Genomic DNA, 23613 nt, shown 5'->3' with positions numbered 1-23613 from the left:
TTGGACTGCCTTTCACAAAGCCTAAGCAGGGGCTCTGGTGTTACTGCAGACAGCTGACCATCCTTCCCCTCCCCTAAGGGCAATTTCACACCACTGAAGCCAATGCAAGGCTCCAGGCGGCTCTGAACGCCCTGTGGAAAAGTTGGTGGTGGTGGTGGGCGGGGGACACATGGATTCTGTGGAAAGACTTGGGAGATGCGCTGACTGGGTGCAGGGTGCTGCCATGTGGAAATGGGAGGTGTCGGGGGGGTGGGGAGTGTTGGCAGGCCCCGTGTCATAAGCAGTGCCAGGCGAGCGGCATCACAGGACAGACTGGGGTCCTGACCAGGGGCAGGGTGTCCCAGCCTCCTGCCCAGTTCTCCCAGAGTCTGTGGCCCCGAATTATTCTTCAGTTCCACTTCTTCAGGAGTGGGGGTTATAGGGGAGGCCCTGTTATATCGGATTTTCAGAAAGAAAATAAATACATCTTCCTTTTCAAAACATGGCCGCCCTACTCAGGCATGAAGGGGAGTGAAGCCCTCTGCCTGGGTCCCATGAGGTTCTCCTGAGGGTTTCCTGGGCTGATGGAAAAAAGAGCTCTCTAGGGAAGGACAGTGCACTCTGCACATGAATGATAAAGTCGAGGCTCTGAACCAGAACGTTTCAGGGCACCTCTGAGTACACACCTGCCCTGTTTTACTTACCCCTCCTCTCTCCTCCCGCGCCCCACCCCCAGCACACGTGGTCCACACGCCTGGTGTGCATTCACTCACTGACTCCTGGAGAGGACTTTGTGGAGGAGGCCTACACTATCCCCATTTGACCAGGGAAGAAACTGAAGTACAGAGAGGCTAGGTAACTTGCCCAAGGCCATACAGCAGGCGAGTGGCAGGGCCAGCGTTCTAGCCTCTTGCCCATGAGGTGAGGTGCTGCCACTCCAGCGTGAGCAGACGCGTCTGTGAGCCTGACTTAGCTGTTCCGAGTGCAGCCTCACTTCCTGGCTTTGCTCCTACAGCCAAGCTGAGTGCCGACAATCCCCGTCTTGGGCCTGTTCTAAGAAGATGTCCGTCTGCAAGGTGAGTGAGGCCAGTGGGGAGGGGTGTGCGTGAGACAAGGGCTCCGTGGACTCCGGGGGGCATCTCTGGTCGAGAAGCTCCAGATAGAGACAGGGGACTGGGGGAAGGTGGGAATTGGAAGGACATGCATTTTCCTTTTCTCCTGCCCTCTTTCCATGATTCTCCTTAGAGGCTGGGCAGCCTCAGGAACCACTGCCTAGATGGCTGACAATCACTGCATCCCAAGGGCCCGTGAATGCTAAATCCCTTAACACCTGGATGTTCTTCAACCATCCCAGGGGTGGGAGGTGCACAGGATGCCTTCTTGCCCTTTAGATTTATGTGCTTGGGAAGGAAGTTTCTGGGAGCACGGCTATCCTCAAGAACACCTTGCTGACCCTGCCTTTCCACAACAGGCTCCTTTAAACCAAATGTACCTTTTGAGTGTTTTCAGAGCATTAAAAAGGCAAAAAGGGCAAGGAAAGTGAATTGGGACACAGAGACAAATCTGGCCTGCTTGGGAATTTACCACATGGACTCAGTCCGGGTTCACAGTTCTGCTGGAAGCTTTTGAAATTGTATTCGAAGACCTATGCAGACTCACTCATCATTTCATAGACTGTAAGCCCATGAAGTGATCCTGTGTTGGGTCAAGATTTCTACAGCCTCAACCAGCCTCTCCTCTCCAGGAAGCATGCACCATAGGAACCCCACCTTTCCAAGCACCTGTCCATGCACAGAGAAAATTCTGGATGAGGAATTCAGAAGACTGGGCTCAGATGCTCATGCTTCAGCTCTGGCCCTACCAGGCTGCCAGAGCTGACACTGCCGGTGAGACCCTAGGGTCTTCTGTTTTGGGGGTAGGGGACAGGGAAAGGAAAAAAGGAATGGGGTCACTGCACCCCTCCGTCTTCTCAGAGAGGCCAGGTCAAGTGCAGGGCCTCACAGGGCTGTTTCCATATGGCAGGTCACCTGTTTGCCACCTGTGCCAAAAGCATCCTTCCTGTAGGCTTCCTGAGTGCCCAGGTGCTCAGTATCCACGCTGAACCTTCAGGAGGAAATCCTGCCCTCATCTGACTATTTCCTTAAGGGCAGCAAAACTTGGGCCAAATACACACACACACACACACATACACACACACTCTCTCTCTCTCTCTTCCTCTCTCTCTTTTAAGGAAAAGAGAGAAGTGAAACAACAAGGTCAGAAGGTGGTTTAAAATATCCCTTTTCCACTGGATGATCGGACAAAGTGGGGCGGGAGGGGGAGTGGGGGGCGTCCCTGAGCCGCATGGGCCGTGAGGAAGCAGCTGGGCCCACCCAGGCTGCTGGCCACGCACCTGAAAGTCATCCACCGAGGGGACGGTCCGGGTGGTGGTCCTGCGCTTGTGCCACTGCCTCAGGGTGTCCCTGGCCTCAGAGCTGAGTAGCCGCGCCGCCTGCTCTTCCTGGAAGTTCTTTATCAGGGAGAGGGCCCCGTAGGCGCTCGTCAGGTAATAGCCTCCTGGAAAGGGTAGACAGAGTGAGTTCTCCAGGGGTTCACCTCTGGGGACCACAGGAGGGTGACCACAGAGTTGGAGGTCAGGCTCCACCTTGCCCCTTCTCTTCCACATGCATTTTTTATTTATTTTTCTTTTTGAGCAAAAGAATCCTCTTCCATCCATTCCTGCATTCCTCCCCACGGATGTGCAGCTAACCCAGACCTGAGCCACTGCCTGGGGACTGAGGACCAGGCCATGCTTTCATTGATGGAATTTCCATTCCAAAGCTGAGACTCACAGAATCAACCGAAGTGCAACTGTGAAAATGCTTTTCCAGAAAAGGTTAGAGCTCTGGAGCCTGACCTATTGAGGGGGAGGGGGTGGTGGCTTATGAGGGCGGTGGGGTCCACTGCTGAGGTCAGAACACCTTCCGGTAGGAACACGAGTCCACACACCTCCTAGCAACACCTGCTTTGAAGCTTCTCATTTAAGAATTCATATGTTCTAAATTTTAAGTGAACTATACACTTTGAAAGAAATACAGAACATACAAGTGTGCTTACAATAATATGGGTTTTTCAAAAGAACCTCTCCCTCATGCTTCCCTTTCCTACCCTTACATAGGGACTCACAGAACAGGACATTTAAGAAAAGGTTAATTTACAAGGAAAAGGAAGTGACGCCCCTTTTGCCGGAGCATTTGGGAATGATTTCCTATGTTTGTGCTGTGCTGAGGTGCTCAGTTGTGTATAACTGTTTGCGACCCCATGGACTGTAGCCCACCAGGCTCCTCTGTCCACGAGGATTCTCCAGGCAAGAATACTGGAGTGAGTAGACTTTCCCTTCTCCAGGGGATCTTCCCGACCCAGTAATTGAACCCGGGGTCTCCTACATTGCTGGCAGATACTTTACCGGCTGAGCCACCAGGGAAGTCCTCTTATGTCTGAGGGAGTGTTAAAAACACTTACAATACTCTGAAAGGCATGTAAATGTGTTCACAGGTTGGTCCTAAACTATAGGGTTGTCCAATAAGTTCATTCTGGTTTTCCTATAAGATATTACAGGAAAACCGGAAAGAACGTTTTGGCTAACCCAATACGATGGAGGTGCCTTTCTGGAACTTGTAAAGCTCTTCGCTGGAGAAACACTAGAGGGCGCACTAGATGTTTATTACAAACTCCACAACGGGAGCCTGGTAAGCTACAGTCCATGGGGTTGCAGAGTCGGACACGACTGAGCGACTGCACTTTTCTTTCCGCAACTGGACACTGCATGTTGTGGACTGAGAGACATTCTTGGTCCAAATACCTGTTGAATCTCCACCTTGAGCCAGGTACAGAGCCCGGCTGGGTTTGTAAAAATTAGAATCTGAGTCCCTGCTCCATAAATACATTAAAAGAAAACGGATATTGGCCTGTTATTCATGCAGGGACCAGAAGTTAGCTGCGGTTAAATGAGCTTTGTCTGCCAAGTGTCACTTCCACCGCCAAAGTACTGAGTGTTAACACAAGACCCTAAGTTAACACAAGAACTTTCTCTCTGGTCAACACTCAAGATGGGAGGTGGTCCACCATCTAGGAAACCAGATGAACGCCACCCTAAGTCATACTGGACGTGGAATCTGAGAAACAGTTTTGTGGTTTTCAGGTCACCGGCAGAGATTTGGGGGTCTTTTTTTTTTTTTTAAGGTTTTTTGATGTGGACCATTTTAAAAGTCTTTTCTGAGTTTGTTACAATACTGTTTCTATTTTATGATTTGGTTTTTTGGCAGGGAGGCGTGTAGGAGCTTAGCTCCCCGACCAGGGATTGAACTTGCATCCCCTGCATTGGAAGCTGAAGTCCTAACCACTGGACCACCAGGGACGTCCCTGGAGGTTATCACTTACTGTAGCATCCTCTCGCCCACTCTGAGCAGCACACCTTCTGTGTATCCATTGTAGGTCAGCCTTTTTGTTCAAAGTCATCTTAATTTAGCAGATTTACCACTCAGCTATAAGCTTTCTAAGGCAGCCCCCACGGTACACAGTAGAGAGTTTCGAGTGGCTGAGTTTTACTAAATATTTTATCCATGAACAAATCACATGATTGAGTGAGAAACTCAGTAGTATGGAATTTAAATGTGACACAGAGGATTTCAGAAAAAACCAATGTGGACCTAAGGACTCAAGAGAGGCTTGTGGAGGTGTCAGAATTGGAGCTTGGACTTGGAGGGACCATGACTGTTGAGTTGGGGAGGGGTTGGTTTCCTTTGAATGTCAAATTTTTCACTCCATGGCTCAAAGTTCAGGCCACTAAGGAGAAAACTCCAAATGCTGGAAGCACAAAACTGACCACACTTGGAAACATGTGGATGCAATTAAAGTTAAGGTTTAAATTTCAGCAAAACTAACCCTGCCACTAGGGCTGTGCACGTCAAAGGGATTCTATGATGTCTTTTGCGTAAATGAAATTACCTGCTTAAATGGCAGAAAACTGGTGTGGGCTGTGCTTTGGGCAGTGGGGCAGGATGCAGGGCAGGACCAGCCATGTGTCTCCTCCTGGTCTGCCAGCCTGACAGGGCCGCCTGGTCCTCCCAGCCAGGAGCCCAAGAAGCCAGGACATGGCTGAGTGAAGGCAGGCTCCAGTGAAACCGTGACTTGACTGACTGCTCTGTGTGTTTTTTAGCTGTGTCCTTGTCTTTCTCTGTGATTCCCGGAGGTGAGGACCCGCCCACCTGTCAATGACACAGTACCCTGGGCAGTGCCTCACTCTGGAGAAATGCTGGGAAAGGTGACAGGAAGTGGCTGTCTCCATCCTCAGGTCACAGGATGTAAGCACGTGTTTGTCCCAAGTGCACACTGACAGCAACAGAATGGTAATTTTCTGAGGGAGGCTGGCATGCCCTTTCCCCGAAGCCCCAAGAGTTCAGCACACTTATCACTAGAATTAAACATGACTGAGGCTCAAAAAAATCCTCGATGCATATTCAATTATAATAATAATGCCGTGGAAGAAAGAAAAGAAGGGCACGGAGATGAATGTATGTCTCCTCCTGGTCCCTGGACAAAGCCACGTGCTCCCTCCCTCCTGGGAACCCCAGGGCAGAGCCGGGGAGGAAGGCTCCCGGCAGGGTCTGGGCAGTTTATCCTAGAGGGTCCGGCCTCAGCATCAGTTTATATTAATGAGGGGAGATAAACCGGGAAGAGGTAAAGGGATGGGTGAAGATACTCATCACTGGTCCTGAGTCAGCGGGTCCCTGCGGGGCTAGAGGGGGACCACAGGGCTCCCTGGAGGTCAGACCCTCTGACCCAGAGCCAGGTCCTGGGGACCAAGGGAATTAATGCACACGTTTGGGGGGTGACTGCACTGCTGTCTCCTCCAGGGAAAATCCCGGGATGATACATTCCCTGGGGAATCCCATCGGCATGTGGATGGACCTTTTTACTCAAGCCCAGACTAAAACTCACTAGAGGAAAAAATGTTAGGTGCCAATTCATCACTCAGAGTCCATCTGGGCTGAGACACATGAAATGAACTGTCAGGATACACAGGCTGAACAAGCTCCGATCTGATCCCCTTTAAGACAAGCTCATACAAGAGTCCTTGTTATTTCAGGCCTGTGCACCACGGTGACAAACACCCTAATTATTTCCATGATAAAATACCTAACCCTTGTGTAAGGAGAGGGATTCCTGTGAAGACGTGTTGCAATGAGGCAGACAGGAGGAGGATGACTGAACTGACAAAGTAAGTTGAAAGCAAATCGCCTGGATTTTTTTACTCCACTGTGGTTTTATGTTAACGATAAGCAGGTGCTATCTTTTTTTTTTTTTTTTTAAGAAAAGGAAATCACTGATGCTATTATCATCTTGAAAATCAAATTTAAAAAATAAAGATGAAAACAAAAGATAGGCCTTTGTCCGATTCACAGACACACAGTGGGCAGTTGTTCTGGCAGTGGAAATATTCTGCAGCAAAACTTTACAGCTTCCCTGTGAAATCAAAGAAACCATTTCTTTTAAAAAATGGCCCTGATTCTACTGAATGGTATATATATATATTTTTTTACTGCAACTAAGCAATCTCGGTGAAGTATAATTATGGCAGGGTTGCGTTGTTTTGTGTGTTTTTCCGACTTCTCCAAATTTTCTGCGACCAACACTATGACCTCTGTAATCTGGAAAAAAGTCAGTACCTTCTCATACATGAGCAAAACTAAAACAGCCATTAACCCTGAATATGTCAAGAAGCACCCATGTAAGTGCCAGGTGGATCTGAGGTTTTATTTGGAGGGATGAAAATGTTTTGGAGCTGAAAAGAGTTGGAGGATTGCCCCAAATTGCAACTGGACTAAACGCTACAAAATTGTCACTTTACAATAGTTAATTTTAGTTTAACCACAAATGTACTAAGGGCTATTGCATTGCTCATTTTCTTAACCACTGGACTGCCAGGGCATTTGCATTGCTCATTTTCAAATGGTTATCTCATGTTCCGCGAACTCTGCTTCAATTTACAAAGAAAAGAAAAGAAAACTGAAGGAAAGCACCCAGTTCCTCCCACTTCTCCAAAAGCCTGCTACCTTCTCCATGTAGCAGGGACGGATCCAGAAGCTCCATCATGTATTCGACCTCCGTGTCTAGCTCCAGCATGTCACATTGTGCTATGACATAGGTCAGGACTGGCAAAAAGTCATCTGCTCCGTACATCCTCCCTGGAGTAGGAAGAAAGGGGGGGACAGACAGGGTATTTTTAGCCACATTTCTCCCTTTCATGTCCTACTTGCTGCTTTTATTAGCAAACAGCCATGCAGGGGAAGTGAGGTGGGTGTTTCTGGAATTCTACGGTGGGAGGGCTCCTCCCCACTGCCCTCATCAGAGGCCGACCCTAACTCACAATTTCAGGATGAATGTCCGAGTCAGCGAACACAGGGGAGATTGTTTTCCCACTTCCATGAGATGCCTCAATGCAAGCAATAAAATGGGGCTTCCCTGGTGGCTCAGCGGTAAAGAACCCGCCTCAGTGCAGGAAAGGCAGGTAGACGCAGGCTTGATCCCTGGGTCGGGAAGATCCCCTGGATCTACTGGAGTGGGCAACCCACTCCAGCATTCTTGCCAGGGGAATCCCATGGACAGAGGAGCCTACTGGACTACAGTCCATAGGATCGCAAAGAGTCGGACATGACTGAGCATGCACACACGTGCAATAAAACAGTCTTTTTATTTTTAAAGGGTTTAACTTTTCAGCAAGTGACAGAATAAAACATTTGCGTAAAAGTGTCTACTTATGATGTTTCTCCTTTGTGTCTTCCTTCCTATTGCTTTCTGTGCAAATTAACCAAAACATAGTGACCAAAACCAACTGGAGCAAGGAACAACTTGTCCTTCTCCATCTTCAGTGTGACTTAAATGTGCTCAATCGCTGTACACTGAATAAATACATCTAATTAATATCTGACCAAAAAAATGGTCAGTCTGTACTGTTTTATTATGACAGAGATTCTCAACTAGCGGTGACTCTGCCTCCTAGGGAAGTCTGGCACTGTCTGGAGACATCTTTCAAGCTCATGACTGGAGGGTGGGCGTGCAAATAGCATGCATCCGGATGCCAATAAACTTCCTAGAGGAAGTGGGATGTTTCCACAGCAAAGGACTAGCCAGCTGTAATGCTATTAGTGCTAAGGTTGAGAAACTGCCTGAGAACAGAATCCTGTGCAGATATAATGTGGGGGACTTCTTATAAATAATTTGACAGACTACAGAAAATACACTTTTTGGGACTTCCCTGGATATCCAGGGGTTAAGACTCTACATTTCCAAGGCAGAGGGCGCAAGTTCAATTCCTGGTTGGGGAACTAAGACCCACATGCTGCTTGGCTCAGCCAAAAAATAAAAGAAAACACATTTCTTGCATGTGAAGTATGTTTCAGAGGCGGTGTTCATCCGCCAGCATCACCACCCGGGCGTTCACATGTTAACGTTTCTGCTCAACAATCTGCAAAGTGCATGCGCATGGTGACCTCCTCCAGCCGTGAGAAACAGAGCCTGTGTTTTCTCTCTGCTGTCTCTCCAGGAAGCAATTTCGCTCCTGGAAACACTGTGACCATCCAGGAAATTAAAAAGGCTCACCCAAGACCTGGGGTACCACAGGACTCATCACTACCCATAAATCAGGGTCACTCTCACATCTACATGGAGGAGCCCTGGGGAAACCTGAGGGCTGACATGTGTGAATTCCTATTGCACTGCATCAGCTCAGGGCAAAGAAGGGATGGCCGATAAATGACTATAACGAGAGCTGAATGCTCCAAGTTTCTGACAGATGCTATCATGGACACAGGCTCTCACGGGCCAGAATGCAGTAACAATAGGAATAATTGGAACTATCTCCACCACGCTTGGGGCTGTGCAAACATTGACCTGTCTAATGCCCACCTTAGGAGGAAGGCTAAGGTCATATCCAGGACAAGAACAGAACTGCAGCTTGGAAGGTTGATTACGGAGGCCGAAGCCCCACAGTTAATGAACCCATTCCCAGAGCCAGGTCTCAACTCAAACCCCAAGACTGAGTCTGTATCCACTGCCCTGAATTAAATCTTTTTTTTTTTTTTTTTTATCTTAACATAACTTCTTTAAAGGTTTTTTTTTTTTTTCTTTTTTTTTCTTTTTTGTATATGGACCAATTTTTAAAGTCTTTATTGAATTTGTCACAATACTGCTTCTATTTGTTTTGATGTTTTGGCCACAAGGCATGTGGGATCTTAGATCCCTGACCAGGTATCTAACTCTTGCTCTCTGTGTTGGAAATGCAGTCTTAACCACTGGATTGCCAGGGAAGTTTCTGAACTAAAGCTTTTATAAACTGGCATTGTACAAAACTCTTGTTGCCCTGTCCTGGATTTTTGGTGCTGTAGTTTGTTGCATGTGGACTAATTTGCCAGAACCAGAGTAACACCTGCATTTTTATGAGGCCCTTGGTGAGGTCAAGAAGCTGAAAGGAAGAGCAGTTGGGGACTGGAAAGCCCAACACGTCCCAGCCCCATCGGAGGGCCAAGAGCCTGGATGGGGTGGTAGCCTCACCTGAGTTGTTCTCCATGACGGTATAGATGAGCTTGCAGACTCTGAGCAGCAGCATGACCTTCTTTTCTGGCGAATACATCTTCTGCATGGTCATGAACTTGACCTTGATTTTCTCCACGTCCACAAAGTCAGGGGTGGGGGCAAAGACGCCTAGCTCCTGGGGATTCCTCTGCCGCACGAGCTGCAGGTTCTCCTTGAGTTGTTTCCATGAGCCATCGGCCACGTGGAAGTGCTTCAGCATGGCCTCGATGTGGCCCTTCAGGGGCTTCAGGATGCACTTGTGCATGGCTTTCTCCAGTACCACGTCTGCCAAAGAAAGCACAGCTACTGTGACCATTGTCTAAAGAAAGAAGAAACGTAGGGCCTGCTTTCTGGAAATGGACACCCGCAACTCCGTGCATTGGTTATCGGGCAGACATGTCCCAACTGCACAGCCAATCAACCAAAATTTAGCCCCACATCAGGCTTCCCTGGTGGCTTGGACAGTAAACAATCTGCCTGTGGTGTGGGAGACCTGGGTTCGATCCCTGGGTTGGGAGGATCCCCTGGAGAAGGAAATGGCAACCCACTCCAGTGTTCTTGCCTGGAGAATCCCCATGGACAGAGGAACTGGCAGGCTACAGTCCATGGGATTGCAAAGAGTTGGACACTGAGCGACTAAGCACAGCACACATGCATTCACACACCACACTTTTTTTTCTTCAGTAAAGCCAAGAAGAGTGAATCTCCCCTAACATTTTTACAGTCTCTTTTGCATGCAGTCAATACAACTGAATATATTTGTTTTAACTACTTTTATACCTTCTCACCCATAAGCACAGGTGAATATTCTAGAAGGTATGCTTTTGACCCAGTCTTTCCACTGAAGAGTCAGTGAACAGCTAAGCAAATGTGTTATGTTAAAAGAAGGATTTGCTAATAGCAAGGGTACCAGCTCCCTCAAAATATTTCCTGAGGGAAAAATTCAACTAAATGCACATGGTATCTTGGATTGGATTCTGGACCAAAAAAGTCTTTCTGTCATTTACTATAAAGGACATAGTGCGGCATTAGATGAGATCTGAATAAAGTCTGCAGATTAGATAATATTGTTAACAGTGAATCTGGCTTCTTTCACACAGACTGTATCTTGGAGACTCGGCCAGCTGTGTCTGGAGCAACAGTGTGCTCTTTTTCAAAGAATGACTCTTCCGTGAAAGTTAATGAAAGTTAATGTTACTGCAGTTTTGTAACACAATGTCCCTATTTTTAGATAAATACCCACTAAGTATTTAGGGAAAAAGGGATACAATGCCTGCAACTAGCTCTCATGATTTAGATAAAAGGAGGGGATGTGTGCATGTGTATATGTGTGTGTGAGCGTGTGTGTGCACATGAGTGCGTGTGTGTGTGTCAACAGAAAAGCACTAACACCAGGAATCCGGGTGAAGGGCAGACATGATTTCTTCATTGACTTTTTGCAACTTTTTTGAATGTCTGAGCTGATTTCAAAGTGAAAATTTAAAAATTCTTGAAGTGCGTTTCTGTTCAGAATTAGGAAATACCCTTAGGTGTGGGAGGCATTATTTCCCCCTCTTTCTTGGAATGGTTTGCCCAATGGAGCCGACGGTACAGTAACCAGGACCACGAAGCTGGAGCTCTGGTCTGAAGAGGGTCTGTGCCGTGAGAAGCTCTCTCTGCTTCTTCCACATCAGTTTTTCCATCTCAAATGTTTCACGTTCTCATCAAAGCTGCCTGGGTAGCAACCACCCCTAGGATACGACACTTGGGGATACGATTTCATCTTGGAAGCCCAGGAACCCACAGAAATAGCCAAGTTATCTCTCTGGCCCTTGGCATTCCCGAGAGACATCAGATGACACAGACTGTAAATGATCACCTATTATTAGAAGATCAGAGGCAAAGAGAAATCTAAGCAGGACATACCTGTAGAAACCAAGGTTGAAGCAAAAGAGGTTATACAGTAAGAAGAAAAACAGAACAACATTTCTTCACATCTGGCATTAAAACAAATTACTGTTTTAAAACAAATTAAAACCAAGTTTGCATTGGTTATGCTGTGTCAATAAACTTCTAGAAAGTCATATAGCATCTCTGACTTCACTTCCAATGGCCACTAGGATGAAAAGTCAACAATAGGAATTAACATTGAGTGCCCAGTTGGGCTAGGCCTTATTTCATTATCTCATCTAATTCTATAGTATCGCTATTATTTTTGCACAATATGACTATTCATATTCTTTTTATAGAATAAGGAAACAGATATAGGGCTTTTTATAGATAAGGAAACAGAGACTTGGAGATGTCTAATGGTTTGTTTGAGCCCATAAAACTGAACACCCTGCTTTTCAAAGTCAATGATTTCTTAGTTCTAAAGTTCATGGTGTTTCATAAACATTCACCAGTTTACTGCTCTATCTAAAGATTCTGCAGCCACATTCCTGGTGACCCCTCCCTCTGCTGGAAGGAGGTCACCAAGGGGGGAGAAAGCCACGTCAATCATTAATTAGGACGCACATGAATGTTGGGAGCAGTGTTACTCATAACAGGCCCAATCTGGAAAGCACCCAAGGCCCAACCCAATGGCATAGATGCCAGGAGATATACACACAATGGAATTCAGAAAATGGAATGCAGACAATGGAAGATTCATTCCATGAAAAAGAGCATGCTGCTGCTCCGGACACAACTGGCTGAGTCTCCAAGATACAATCTGTATAAAAAAAGCCAGACACACAAGAGTTGTCTCCTTTAGCACGATGCTTACACAAAGCTCAAGGACAGGCAAAACCAATTTATGATGACAGGTCGGGATGGCAGTCGTCCTGAGAAATAAACGGGGCTTCGGGGGACACTCTCAGGAGGTGGAGATGGTAGATGCCTGTGGTTGATACATGGATAAAGAATTGTCAAGCTAAGCACTTGAAATTTATACACTTCATGGATACACGTTAAACCTCAATAGCCATGTGTATAAATCAAGCCAACCGAAAACACCTAGAGACCAGCCTGGGCTTTTCACCTTGAACCCCAAGGGCAACTTTTAAATTCCGAGCAAGTCTGATCATCTCAGGGCCAGAGTGTACACACAAACCATCTCCAAAAGGTTCTATGCTGTTCCTGGGGCTGACAGCAGACAGCTCGTCACCAGCCAGCTGAGTGAGTCTCTTGAGCAACTCATCCTTGTCCCCAGGGAAGGGGTGCTGATACTGACCTTTGAGCCACAAACTCTACTCTCAGTAGGAAATGCAACAGTGGAAATTTGCTAGGAGGGTTGACATCCAGGACCCATTGCCTTAAAATCCCCAAAGAAACAAATTTTTAGAACATTTTTAAAAGGCTATAATTTAGAAATAAGAAAAACTGGTCTCTCTGCTTTCTTTTTCATGTCTTCACTCCTAATCACCCCTCCCCATCCTCACAAATCTTTAATAAATACAATGAATAAGAAAAAAAGTCCAAATGACAAGGACCCAGTACCTGAGTCTCTCCAAAAGGAAAAGAAGGTCGTGCTTATGAAGCAAGAGGGAAAAATGATTTTAGGAAACAAAAGGAACAGAAAATCTTTCAGAATGTGGACTAGCTCAGAACAAAAGATCAGATCAGTCATATGGCTTATAAATTACTACTATCCGTTTTCCCCTACCATCTCTGGTTGCTTTACATCCAAGAATGATGCTATTCTAGGCACTTTACATGCACTGACTCTTCAGCTCCTCCACCAAACCCCTGGTGGGAGGACTGTGATTTCTTTATTTTATCGCTGAGGAAACCCAGAGACATGGATGCCACACAGCTGCCAAGGGGAGCCAGGACTCAAGCCCAAGAAACTCTGGTTATGTCAACTGTGTTTATCTACAAAGAAACAAAACGATGCCGGAGAACTGTCTGCACTACAACACTGTGAGTGTTAGAAACCGATTGCTAACTGGATAACCCACTGGAAACACAGTTTCTGAAAATATTTATAGAGATCCTATCAACTGGTTCTAAAGTTCATCCACTCAGAGACGTAGTCAGGGGCATCGGCCTAGAGCTCCCTGCCTTAGTGAGACCTGTAAATGCAGTGATTTACAAGAAGCGCTAAACGTGTCGGCCTCTAGAGCCGTGAGATGATTGCCCCGTCTTAGGAATGAGGACAGAAGCCTAAGGTCTGTCACTTCCCTCTGATCAGAGGCATGGATTCCAGAGAAAGTCAGGCACGAGACAGGGACCCATCACAGGACAGGCTCACTCATCAGCTCGTCTGGACACTTTCTGCTCCCCCACTGCTGCTGAAGAGGAAGCGAGAGTCCAGAAGCTGAAGTTCAGCGAAGGCGTGTGTCTTAGAAAGAGTGAGAGGAGGTGGCCTGGCAGCTGGCCCAGCTGTGTCTTTCTAAGTGACTCTGGCCTCTTCACTTCACCTCTCTAACTGTCACTGCCTGCAACTTCTGAACTGCCATCTACTCCTCGCCCAGGGAAGGGAAGACAGAAGGAGCACTCTGAACCTGGTTAAAACAAAATAATTCCCGGTATTCGCCAGGAATTCTAACAGAACCCAAAGTCTAAACAACATGATGTCCAAAAGGGGTAGGTTGCAACCTACATGACAAAGATCAAAGATGAAGTGAGGTCACACAGCCTCTTGGCTTATTCAAGTTCTAGCATTCTTTCAAGAAAGTAAAGTAGAAGCAATAGAAGTTAACATTTGATGACAAGAGGCAGACCTCTTTTGTGGGGAACTCAAACTGCGAAGTGCAAACGTGCACCACCACGAATACCAATGGGCACATCTGTTTGCGCAGTTCCTGGGACAAGGGGCAGGACGGAAGCCTGTGCTCTGTGCTGGCCCTCACTTCAGCCCTGTCACAATGAATGGGGGCCCTCTCCCCGAGGCACAGAAGTTAAATGACCTTCCCTGGACGGTGGGGAACCTGGTTGTCCCTACCTCAAAGAAGTCAGAAAATAGCATAGTGGCCCTCGCTCTGTACGAGAAGGGCAAAAGGAGCTGCTTCTGTCTTTCGGTGCTAACATGGTCACCTCTGGCTGCACAGCTGGATTAAAAATCAGGGCTGAACTGGACGGGGTACTAAGTGCTTTCCAAGCATTCCAAACACTTTTATGTACTTTACATGTATTTAAACTACCCTTTGACTGACATGAATACATAACTCCTATGTGTTTTCCCTTGGGTCTTCTGAGCTATAGTCAGGAAAAGAGGGGCAGTCTTCTGTCTATTTAAAGTAACTCTCAAAAATAGTATAGACGTGCTTTTCCTAGGCTGCAAGAGGTCGATCTTTCTCCTGCTCTGTACCTTTTGATAATGTACTAAGAGATCCTCTCCTTCCAGGTGACATGGACACAAGGACTAGCTCAGAGGTCAGAATCAAGGTGGTTTAACTCTTAACTCTGCACCACTGTGTCTCTCGGCCTCCTTTCAGAATGACTCTGTCTAAAACACAGCAGGTAACACAATAACTGAAGGGATTAAACCAAACTCTGAATTCAAAATTAAAAGCAAATCACACTAGATATTGAAGCTTGAGTTAGACTTATGCGTGCATGCTCAGTCGTATCCAGCTCTTTGAGACCTCATGGACTCTATGTAGCCAGCCAGGCTCCTCAGTCCATGAGATTTCCCAGGCAAGAATACTGGAGTGTGTTGCCATTTCATCCTCTAGGGGATCTTCCCAACCCAGGGGATTGAACCCACTCTCCTGCATTGGCAGGCAGATTCTTTATGAGTGTACCACTGGGGAATCCCCAGGTTTGAATGTTCATTAAAAAAAAATGACATGAAGCAAGGCAGTTTTAATTGTTTAAAACCCAAGGAATGACTTCAGACTTCTTTCTTACGCACACTATGCTCTCTGGTGTTTAACCACATTTCAGTATCATTTCTCTATAAAGAAAATAAAACACTCATGTAAGTAAATTGATGTTCTCTTTGAAATATGTGGGAATTGAATTTTAAGGCTACTTTTTCTTCAAATAATGGTAATACTCTTCAGAAAAAATACACATTTTGACAGCCACTAAAGAAGGCAAAACCGTATCTTGTTTTTTATTACTGACTTTTATAAATACAGTTGGCTTATCTGTATCTTTGTTGAGTGTTTGTGTGCAATTTGAATGAAGTAGAAAGTTGAGGATTACTAACATTTTGGGAGTTGGAAAATTTTGTTTTTCTTGAAACAAGACTTGAAAACAGAAGGATTTCCTTAAGATTAATATCAAATCAGAAGTAAAAATTCTTTTGCTTTAAGAAAATCAAAACAGTATCCACAAAAATGCAACAAGTTCTGCAAAGTGTAGATTTCACTACCAGAAAGTTGGGACTAAGAGAATACCAGTTGAGAGCACCAGCTGGGTTTCTCTTCTTCTTCAAAAAAATCTAGTCCTGTCCTCCTTTCCCACAGCTTCTGGGGGAGAGAGTGCTGAATGAGGAGGTGGGAATGTAAAGCCTAGATCTACAGAATTCCATCCTGAAATTAAGGAAGTTGGAGGAGGTATTTCAGTGCTGTAACCCACTTTGGGACTATTCTCTCGTTGGTTGAAAGAGACTGAGGCGGAAGTGGTATGATGTGAAAACCCACCAATAAGGAGCATGTGTTGGGATAACAAATGATGTCACAGGGTCTATATCTTACTGGGCGGGGCACTCAGGAGTGAGTACACTTCACTGTGTCCATGAAGTTACCGATCCTGGGCTTTTGAGGAGGATGCCAAATGGTATACATGCTTTTGTTAAAGCAGTTGCTTGTCCCTCCACGTACCACTTTTGCAGTGTGAAGGGTAGAGAGCTTGTCAAAAGGGAAACAGGATATGTGGCCCTGGAATCAAGAGGGAGCTGGGTCAAATGGGAACTTATCTTATCCTCCCATCAGGAGAGCAAAGCTGATGTCAATCAACCAACATCTGCTCAAGAACCTCTACATGGCAAGGTTTTGTGTGGCAGTGCTTTAAAGAGCAGTCTAAACAGAAGTCAAATTCTCTATGATAGGGCACCACCATTTAGGCTGGCAATTTTACAGCTTTGAGACTGTTTTTATCGTGTCATTCTCACCTGGAAAGTGCTGCCCTACAGGGCTATATGACAGGAGCAAATGGACAAAGTTGCAGTTGGGTGAGAGCTATTTAGTTTTTTCACTGGCTTTTCTCTGTGCAACTGAAGAACTCCTTTGTGAAGAAGATTAGCACTGTATCCAAACACTAAATGCACATGTGTTCATATGGTTCTTTTTTACATATGAGGGATGGAATTCTACGTGGGTTACAGCACTGAGATACCTCCTCCAACTTCCTGAATTTAAGGATGGAATTCTGTAGATCTAGGCTTTATATTCCCACCTCCTCATTCAGCACTCTCTCCCCCAGAAGCTGTGGGAAAGGAGGACAGAACTAGATTTTTTGAAGAAGAAGAAGAGAAATCCAACTGGTATTCTTGAAAAGCCTTACAAGCATCAGTTGACACCGGTTCTGAAGAAATTTGAGGTTTGGAATCCTGGGGGTGGCATTTAAAGTGAATCCATTCAAAGTGAATTATAACCTCCCAGGAAGTGAGATTGGTGAAAATAAACAGATAAACCAGAGGAGACCAGGGCTGAATCCAATCTCCCCTACCCACCAGCAGCATAACCCTCCACAAGTCACTTTATACATCTTGACCTCCATTCCTGAATTTGCAAAACAGAACAAAATCTACACAAAGGTACCACCCGTGAGTTGATCACACAGTTCAAAGGAATCACTGTGTTAACAAGGTCTTAGTAAACTAGTGAGCCCTTCATTTAGGAATATGTAAAAAGATCATTTAGACTCCATTTTCTTGCCAGAGTCCGAATCTAAACTGGCACATTTAAGGGGATTGGTTTTCTAATCATTAGGATCACATCTTTCCTCACAACTGGGCACGTGATGAGTTTCTTAGGTCACCTTCTGCTTTGGCTCGCCTTCCTCTTAATTTCAAAAGCCCAGCACATTCTCTGCACCTTTCAAAACAGAATAATGGTTTCATTGATGAAGCAACAGATAAGATGAAGCATCTGCTTTAATGCAAAAGCTTAAACAAAACAAACCAATAAAAAAGTGTGGCAGTGTGTCCCACATCCGCGTCCGCAGACAGTAGCACTCTGAGCTTCCTCTACCAATGGTGAGCCTACTATCCTAATTCCCTTGAATTCACAAATTAAATGTTTAAGTTAATTTTCATTGAGATATAATTGACAAATATCATATTCCTATTAGGTGCATAACACAATTAAACAATGTTTTCCAATCTCCTAAGTTTCTTATGAGAAAATATGAACATAGGCACCAGCAAGGGAGAGGCTGCTGCTGCTGCTCAGTCGCTCAGTCGTGTCCGACTCTTCACAACCCCATGGACTGCAGCCCACCAGGCTCCTCCGTCCATGGGATTTTCCAGGCAAGAGTACTGGAGTGGGGTGCCATTGCCTTCTCTGGCAGGGGACAGGGGTAAGGTTCAAAACACAGGGTTTAAAAAAAATAAATTGGGTTGGGGGGCTTCCTTGGTGGCTCAGTGGTTAAGAATCTGCCTGCCAATGCAGGAGACACGGGTTTGATCCCTGGTCCGGGAAGATCTCATGTGCTGCTGGACAACTAAATCCGTGTGCTACAACTACTGAGCCAGCACACTAGAGCCTGTGCTCTGCAACAAAAGAAGCTGCCACAATGAGAAGCCGTGCACCGAAACTAGAGAGCAGCCCGTGATTGCCACAACTAGAGAAGAACCTGTGCAGCAACAAAGACCCAGCACAGCCAAATAAACAAAGTAAAAAAAAATTTTTTAATTTATAAGATTTTTTAATGTGGACCATTTTAAAAGTCTTTATTAAATTTGTTGCAATATTGGTTCTGTTTTATGTTTTGTGTTTCTGGCCACGAGGCACATGAGATCTTAGCTCCCCGACCAAAGGTTGAACCCACGTTCCCCGGTGGTCCAGTGGAAGGCAACCACTGGGCCACCAGGGAAGTCCCCTCAAAAAAACAGGCTCTGAATCCAAAGAAGAAAGTTCAGAAGCTTCACAGGCTAGGCCGGGATAGCCCTGGACACCTGGCTCCAGCTGGCAGAACCCAGCCTTGCCAGGGCACAGGATGCCTGCTTCACAGGGCTGAGGCCAAGACCTACTGCCATCGCTGGGACAGGCAGCCTGGATGTCAGCTTCCCTCCTCCTCAGGACCTTAGATTTTTAGATGGAAAGCTCTATCTTTCCAGAGCAGCAAAGCGTTTGTGTCAAAGACTGCTGGCCACATTCAAATCTGTTTTTGGGGAAGATGAGTTCCGGGGCTCCAACCAACAGCAATACCCTATCTGAACTGGCACCTTCCGAGAAGCTAGGAGGAGAGCGTCCCCCGCACCCGCCGGAAGGACCGGCAGCTTCGGTCGGTGCTCACAGCATCGGCGGGGAAGGAAGGAAAGGCCTGGCTCCCCAGGGAGGAGCCTCGTCTCCGTGGGCTGGCTGGCACTGCGGCCACATAGCCCAGCGCTGACATCAGCGCCCGCCTGGCCCTCCCGCCGGTGCGGGGTCTGAGCCGGTCTCCCCTGAGAGGCAGGCTCTGGGGGTGGGGGCGGGACCGAGAGGGCCCGGGCCGCTCTTCCGTTGTCTCGAAGGCAAGCGTTTCCATCCCCAAGGCACATCCTGGGGCACATTCCTTCCAGCTTTCTCTCCAGCAGCCGGGCTCTAACCACGCCCCACCCACCCAGGCGCAAGCCACAGGAAAACAAACAAGGCTTTGATTCCTTTGTGAGAAAATAAAAAAGCTGCTGAAACTCACTTCAAGGAGAGGGGGAGAGAGAGAGAGGCGGGGAGACCCCACCGGCAAACCACACGCTGTTTACTACTTTCCACAAACAGACCCAATCAGAAAGAAGCCGATTCCAGCTTTGCTTTATGAACGGCCTAGAAATGTCAGGTAGCTCTTTTTGATTGCTGCTGCCCAGTGAATGAGGTCTCTGAAATTTGTCCTTCAGAGTCAATCTTCTGAAGTTAAAAAAAAAAAAAAAATCTCTTAAGACTCTAGCCCTGGAAAAAGAGAGGTCTTGCCAAATTCAATCTTCCCTTGGCCAAAGTAACTATTAGCAATTCAGCTCTCCAATGAAGTTAGAAGGAAAGTTATTTCCCCTTGACTTTGGAGAAAACACCTTTCATGTGACGTCCAAAATTTGATACTTATTTTTAAAGATACACAAAACAAACTTGTCCATTTGACTTTTTTGTTTTTGCTTACTCCCAAACTTACTGAATTCTGTGATTAGAAGCCAGCAGGGCAGTTTCCCTTTGGGAAGAAGGGGGACAGGGAGGGGTTCCCTGGGGGCTTTGATGCTGTCACGTTCTGCTGCACTGGTGCTTGCTCCCTGTGGCAACTCACCCAGCTGCACACCGTGGCCTCTGCCCTCCTGAGGGTAAAAAAGGGCACTTTCCAACCAATACAGCACAAACCCCCATGGCTTGCTGAGACACACATTCAGGAGACCCTCAAAGCCCACACAGAGCACAAAATCAGGCAGGCAACCAGAATGGTCCAGCCCTGAACAGACCTGTCTGCGGCTCCCATTAGTCGCTCCCCAAAACGTGTCTGAGCCTGATGCTCAGCCCCCAAACCAGGTATATAACATGAAGTCAACTTCAAGAAGCTGTGTTTCTAGTTCAGATGAGCCCAGGCGGTGGAGTGTGTTGCTGTTTTGAACTCTGGAGAAAATGTCACCCAAGAGAACTAACACAGGATACACTGTCCTGCCAGGCCACAGTATATATATATACTATATATATATATATATATTTGTCGTTTATTGAACGTTGATTTACAAAGTCCTATTAGTTTCAGGTGTATATTAACTGATTCAGATATATGTACACAAACACATCCTGGAGGAGGAAATGGCAACCCACTCCGGTATTCTTGCCTGGAGAATCCCATGGACAGAGGAGCCTGGTGCGCTACAGTCTGTGGGGTTGCACAGAGTTGGACACAACTGAGCGACTGAGCACATATATACACACATATATAGATACACACATATGTATTCTTTTTCAGACTCCTCTCATATAGGTTATTACAAACTATTAAGTATATAGGTCCTTGTGCTCTACAGTAGGTCCTTGTTGCTTACCTATTTTACCTACAGTGGGGTGTATCTGTTAATCCCAAACTCCCCATCTCTCCCTCCCTCCCCTTCCCCCTTTGATAACCCTGTTTCTTTCTACGGCTGTGAATTTCTGTTTTTAAATAATTCCACTGGTATGTATAAGCAATTCTATACACACACACATGTATTTTAAAGGCAAGGTGGCACCCACCTATCTGGTCTTCGGGGATCAGCGATTCGATGGGGGGGTCCAGCTCGGAGCTCTGGGACAGGTAGTTCTTCACCTGGGTCATGAACTGCCGGATGGTCTGCAGGAGGTCGGTGCTGGACACGTGGCACTCCTTGTTCTCCTGCAGAAAACTCACGTAGTCCTGCACCAGGCAGCCGAAGTAGGTGCGCTTGTCACGGGCCAGCTCGGCGATCCGGCGCACCATGCGCTTCTCCGGGGTCAGGAACGAGCTGAAGACGCCGCTCATCTTGCGGAGCTGGGACTTGACGAGCTTAGGCAGCACGAAGGAGCTGTTCCGCTTCTTCTTGGACTTGATTGGGGGGGCCATGGTCTCCTGGTCGCTCTCGCCGTCGTAGTCCTCCAGGCTGCTGTTGGTGTCCGCCTCGTAGCCAAACAGGGGCATGCTGCGGTCCAGGTCCAGCGAGTCGGAGGAGGAAGTGGAAAGGCTCATGTCACTCAGCCGCTGGCGGCCCGCGCGCCACGGGGCCCGGGATGCCGAGGCCGAGGCGGCGGCGCGCCGGGCCCTTGCGCAATCCCCCGAGGCCAGGACCGCCTCCGCCTCCGTCTCCGCCGGGGCAGAGCCCCCCCCTGCGCCGCCCGCCGGGCCCGCCGCGGGCTCCGGGCGAGGCCGGCCGCCGGTCAAGGTCTTGGCGCCGCCCTCCGCCTCGAGGAAAGACGCCTGCTTCTTGAGCCGGGGTGGAGGCACGGGGGTGGGTTTCGTTCCAAGGCGCGCCGCGTCCCCGGGCTGGTGCAGGGCGACGGTTTCCGGCATGCCGGCCGGGGGCGCCACGGGCCCGGCCAGCTGGGGGCCGGCGGGCTGACTATGAATAGCGGGCGGCGGGGGCCGGGGCGGCGGGGACCGAGGCCTCTCGGTGCCATCCGCGTCGGGAGTCCGAGTGCAGGGCCGCCGGGGGCCCCCGCCGAGGTCCTGGCTGTGCACTTTGAAGAACAGGGGATTAATAAAGCACAGGGCCCCGTTGGTCTGGCTGCACTCCAGTTCCGAGGGCGTCCTGGTTTTTATAGAATGCACTCCATTTATCAGGCAGAGCTGACGCGAGGAGGCCGGACTCACACCGTCGTCGCCGCCGTCGGAGGAGGGAGGCCTATGGGGAGGTGGAGGGTTTGGGGGTTTGTTGTCAGCTGGAGAGCTCCAAAAATCTGAAAGTCATTATCGTGAACACAAGAATGTAAATACAGTGCACTCGGCCTGTCCATCACAAACAGCACACTTGCCTGGCAATGCATGGCTTTGGAGGGGAGGTGCTATGCTGGAGTGTGGTGTTTTCCTTTCTCTCTCTCTCTTTTTGCTTTTAACTGCATTCCTTTACTGGAAGGGCTGGAAATGCTGCCAGGCCCAGCTGCGGGCTCCCAGGAAGGTTCGTGAGGCTTTGGGCTTCAAGGCTCTTGAGAAATGGCTTGGCTGTTGCCCACAGAGGGCCCAGCCCTTCCCCAGGTGAGGAAAAAGGAACAGTGGGAGCTGGGAGAAGGCTGTGGGGTGGGGGGGTCCCCGGGGAGGGGTGGGAGGCGGCTTCCCACTTGCTCCACCAAGAGGGAGTTTGCCCGCCCGGTGGCAGCACCCTTTCTGATGGATCCCCTTATCCTGGGGTGCCCTCCTCCACCCCCTAGGGCCTGCAGTTCCCCTTTAATGGGCAGGACGAGCAGCTGGGTCTGTGGACATTACACAATCTGCCTGGGGTTTTACACATTCAGCATTAAAACCCAAAAGCAGGAAAAATGCACTCGCAGGGCCCATCAGCAAAAAAAAAAACAAAAAAACAGGACAGCCGGGCTCAGGCCAAGGATAAGTGCAAGTTCGACTGTCTTTGTGGTTTGCTGCCCAGTCTTCCCAAATCTCCAGCCTTCTAGCCGTGGCCACTGCGGCTCAGCACACTCTGGAGTGGGGCACATCGCTGTGACTGTAGGCACCCTGCCTGTGCGTCCTTGGACGGACAGGTCGGCCTTCCATGCAAATCAAGGGAGGCTGATAAATAAATACCTGGTGTCATTTCCATCTGGAATAGGTTGCTCTCTCTACCGCTTTGCCTTGCTGTGTTTGCTGAAACTGTGTTTCTTTCCTAAGGGCCCAGAATGGCTGGTCACCGGGATCCTGGAGAGAGGGTGAGGCCAGGAGCCCTGGGCCTGCCTTGTCCTTGCCATGCACACCCCTGACCTTGGCTCCTGTTGCCCGCTTTCTGTCGTCCTTCCTTCCCTCTAGGTCTGTGCTGTCCAACAGGGAAGCCAACAGCCACCTGTGGCCAGTGAGCGCTTGAAATCCAGCTTGTGCAACCAGGGACTCAATTTTCCATCTTATTTCATGTAAACCCATTTAAATGTAAAACTGAACAATTGCATTACTGGGAAACTCAAGTAGGTCTGGAACTGGGGTATGTGAAACTACTTCTTCAGTTGTAAATTTAATGGAATCTAAATACTGATCCATGTATTTTTGCTGAAAATTTAGTGCCTGAATAGAAGTGTGCTGTAAGGATATAATATATACTGGATTTCAAACACTTAGCAAGAAAAAAAGAAGGTAAAATATTTCATTACTATTTTAAAAAATAGGGATGATATATTGAAATAGCATTTCACATAGTAAAGAAATTATAAAAATTAACTGCACCTTTAATCCTCTTTCATGTGGCCACTAGGAAATGTTAAAAGTGCGCGCTGACTAGCCTTACGTATTTTTATAGTGGCCAGGATAGGGCTGCTCTAGCTCGAAATT

At 47.7% G+C, this 23613-nt stretch overlaps 1 protein-coding gene across 20 annotated transcripts in view; it reads right to left on the bottom strand.

The window, feature by feature from the left end:
* RIN2 (Ras and Rab interactor 2) overlaps nt 1-23613 on the bottom strand; it is a 208264-nt gene that overhangs the window by 2563 nt on the left and 182088 nt on the right. For all 20 annotated transcript variants that reach the window (XM_070802118.1, XM_070802117.1, XM_070802114.1 and 17 more), the window contains 4 exons: nt 20868-22043; nt 9571-9876; nt 7074-7205; nt 2372-2535 (listed from right to left, as the gene is read on the bottom strand). In XM_070802118.1, the coding sequence (XP_070658219.1) occupies nt 2372-2535; nt 7074-7205; nt 9571-9876; nt 20868-22043 (1778 nt within the window). The remainder of the gene's footprint in view (nt 1-2371; nt 2536-7073; nt 7206-9570; nt 9877-20867; nt 22044-23613) is intronic.

This window comes from Bos indicus, chromosome 13, assembly GCF_029378745.1.
Source record: "Bos indicus isolate NIAB-ARS_2022 breed Sahiwal x Tharparkar chromosome 13, NIAB-ARS_B.indTharparkar_mat_pri_1.0, whole genome shotgun sequence".
Taxonomy (NCBI): domain Eukaryota; kingdom Metazoa; phylum Chordata; class Mammalia; order Artiodactyla; family Bovidae; genus Bos; species Bos indicus.
The sequence above is the reverse complement of the archived record's forward strand: the minus strand, read 5'-3'. Positions and strand labels throughout refer to the sequence as shown.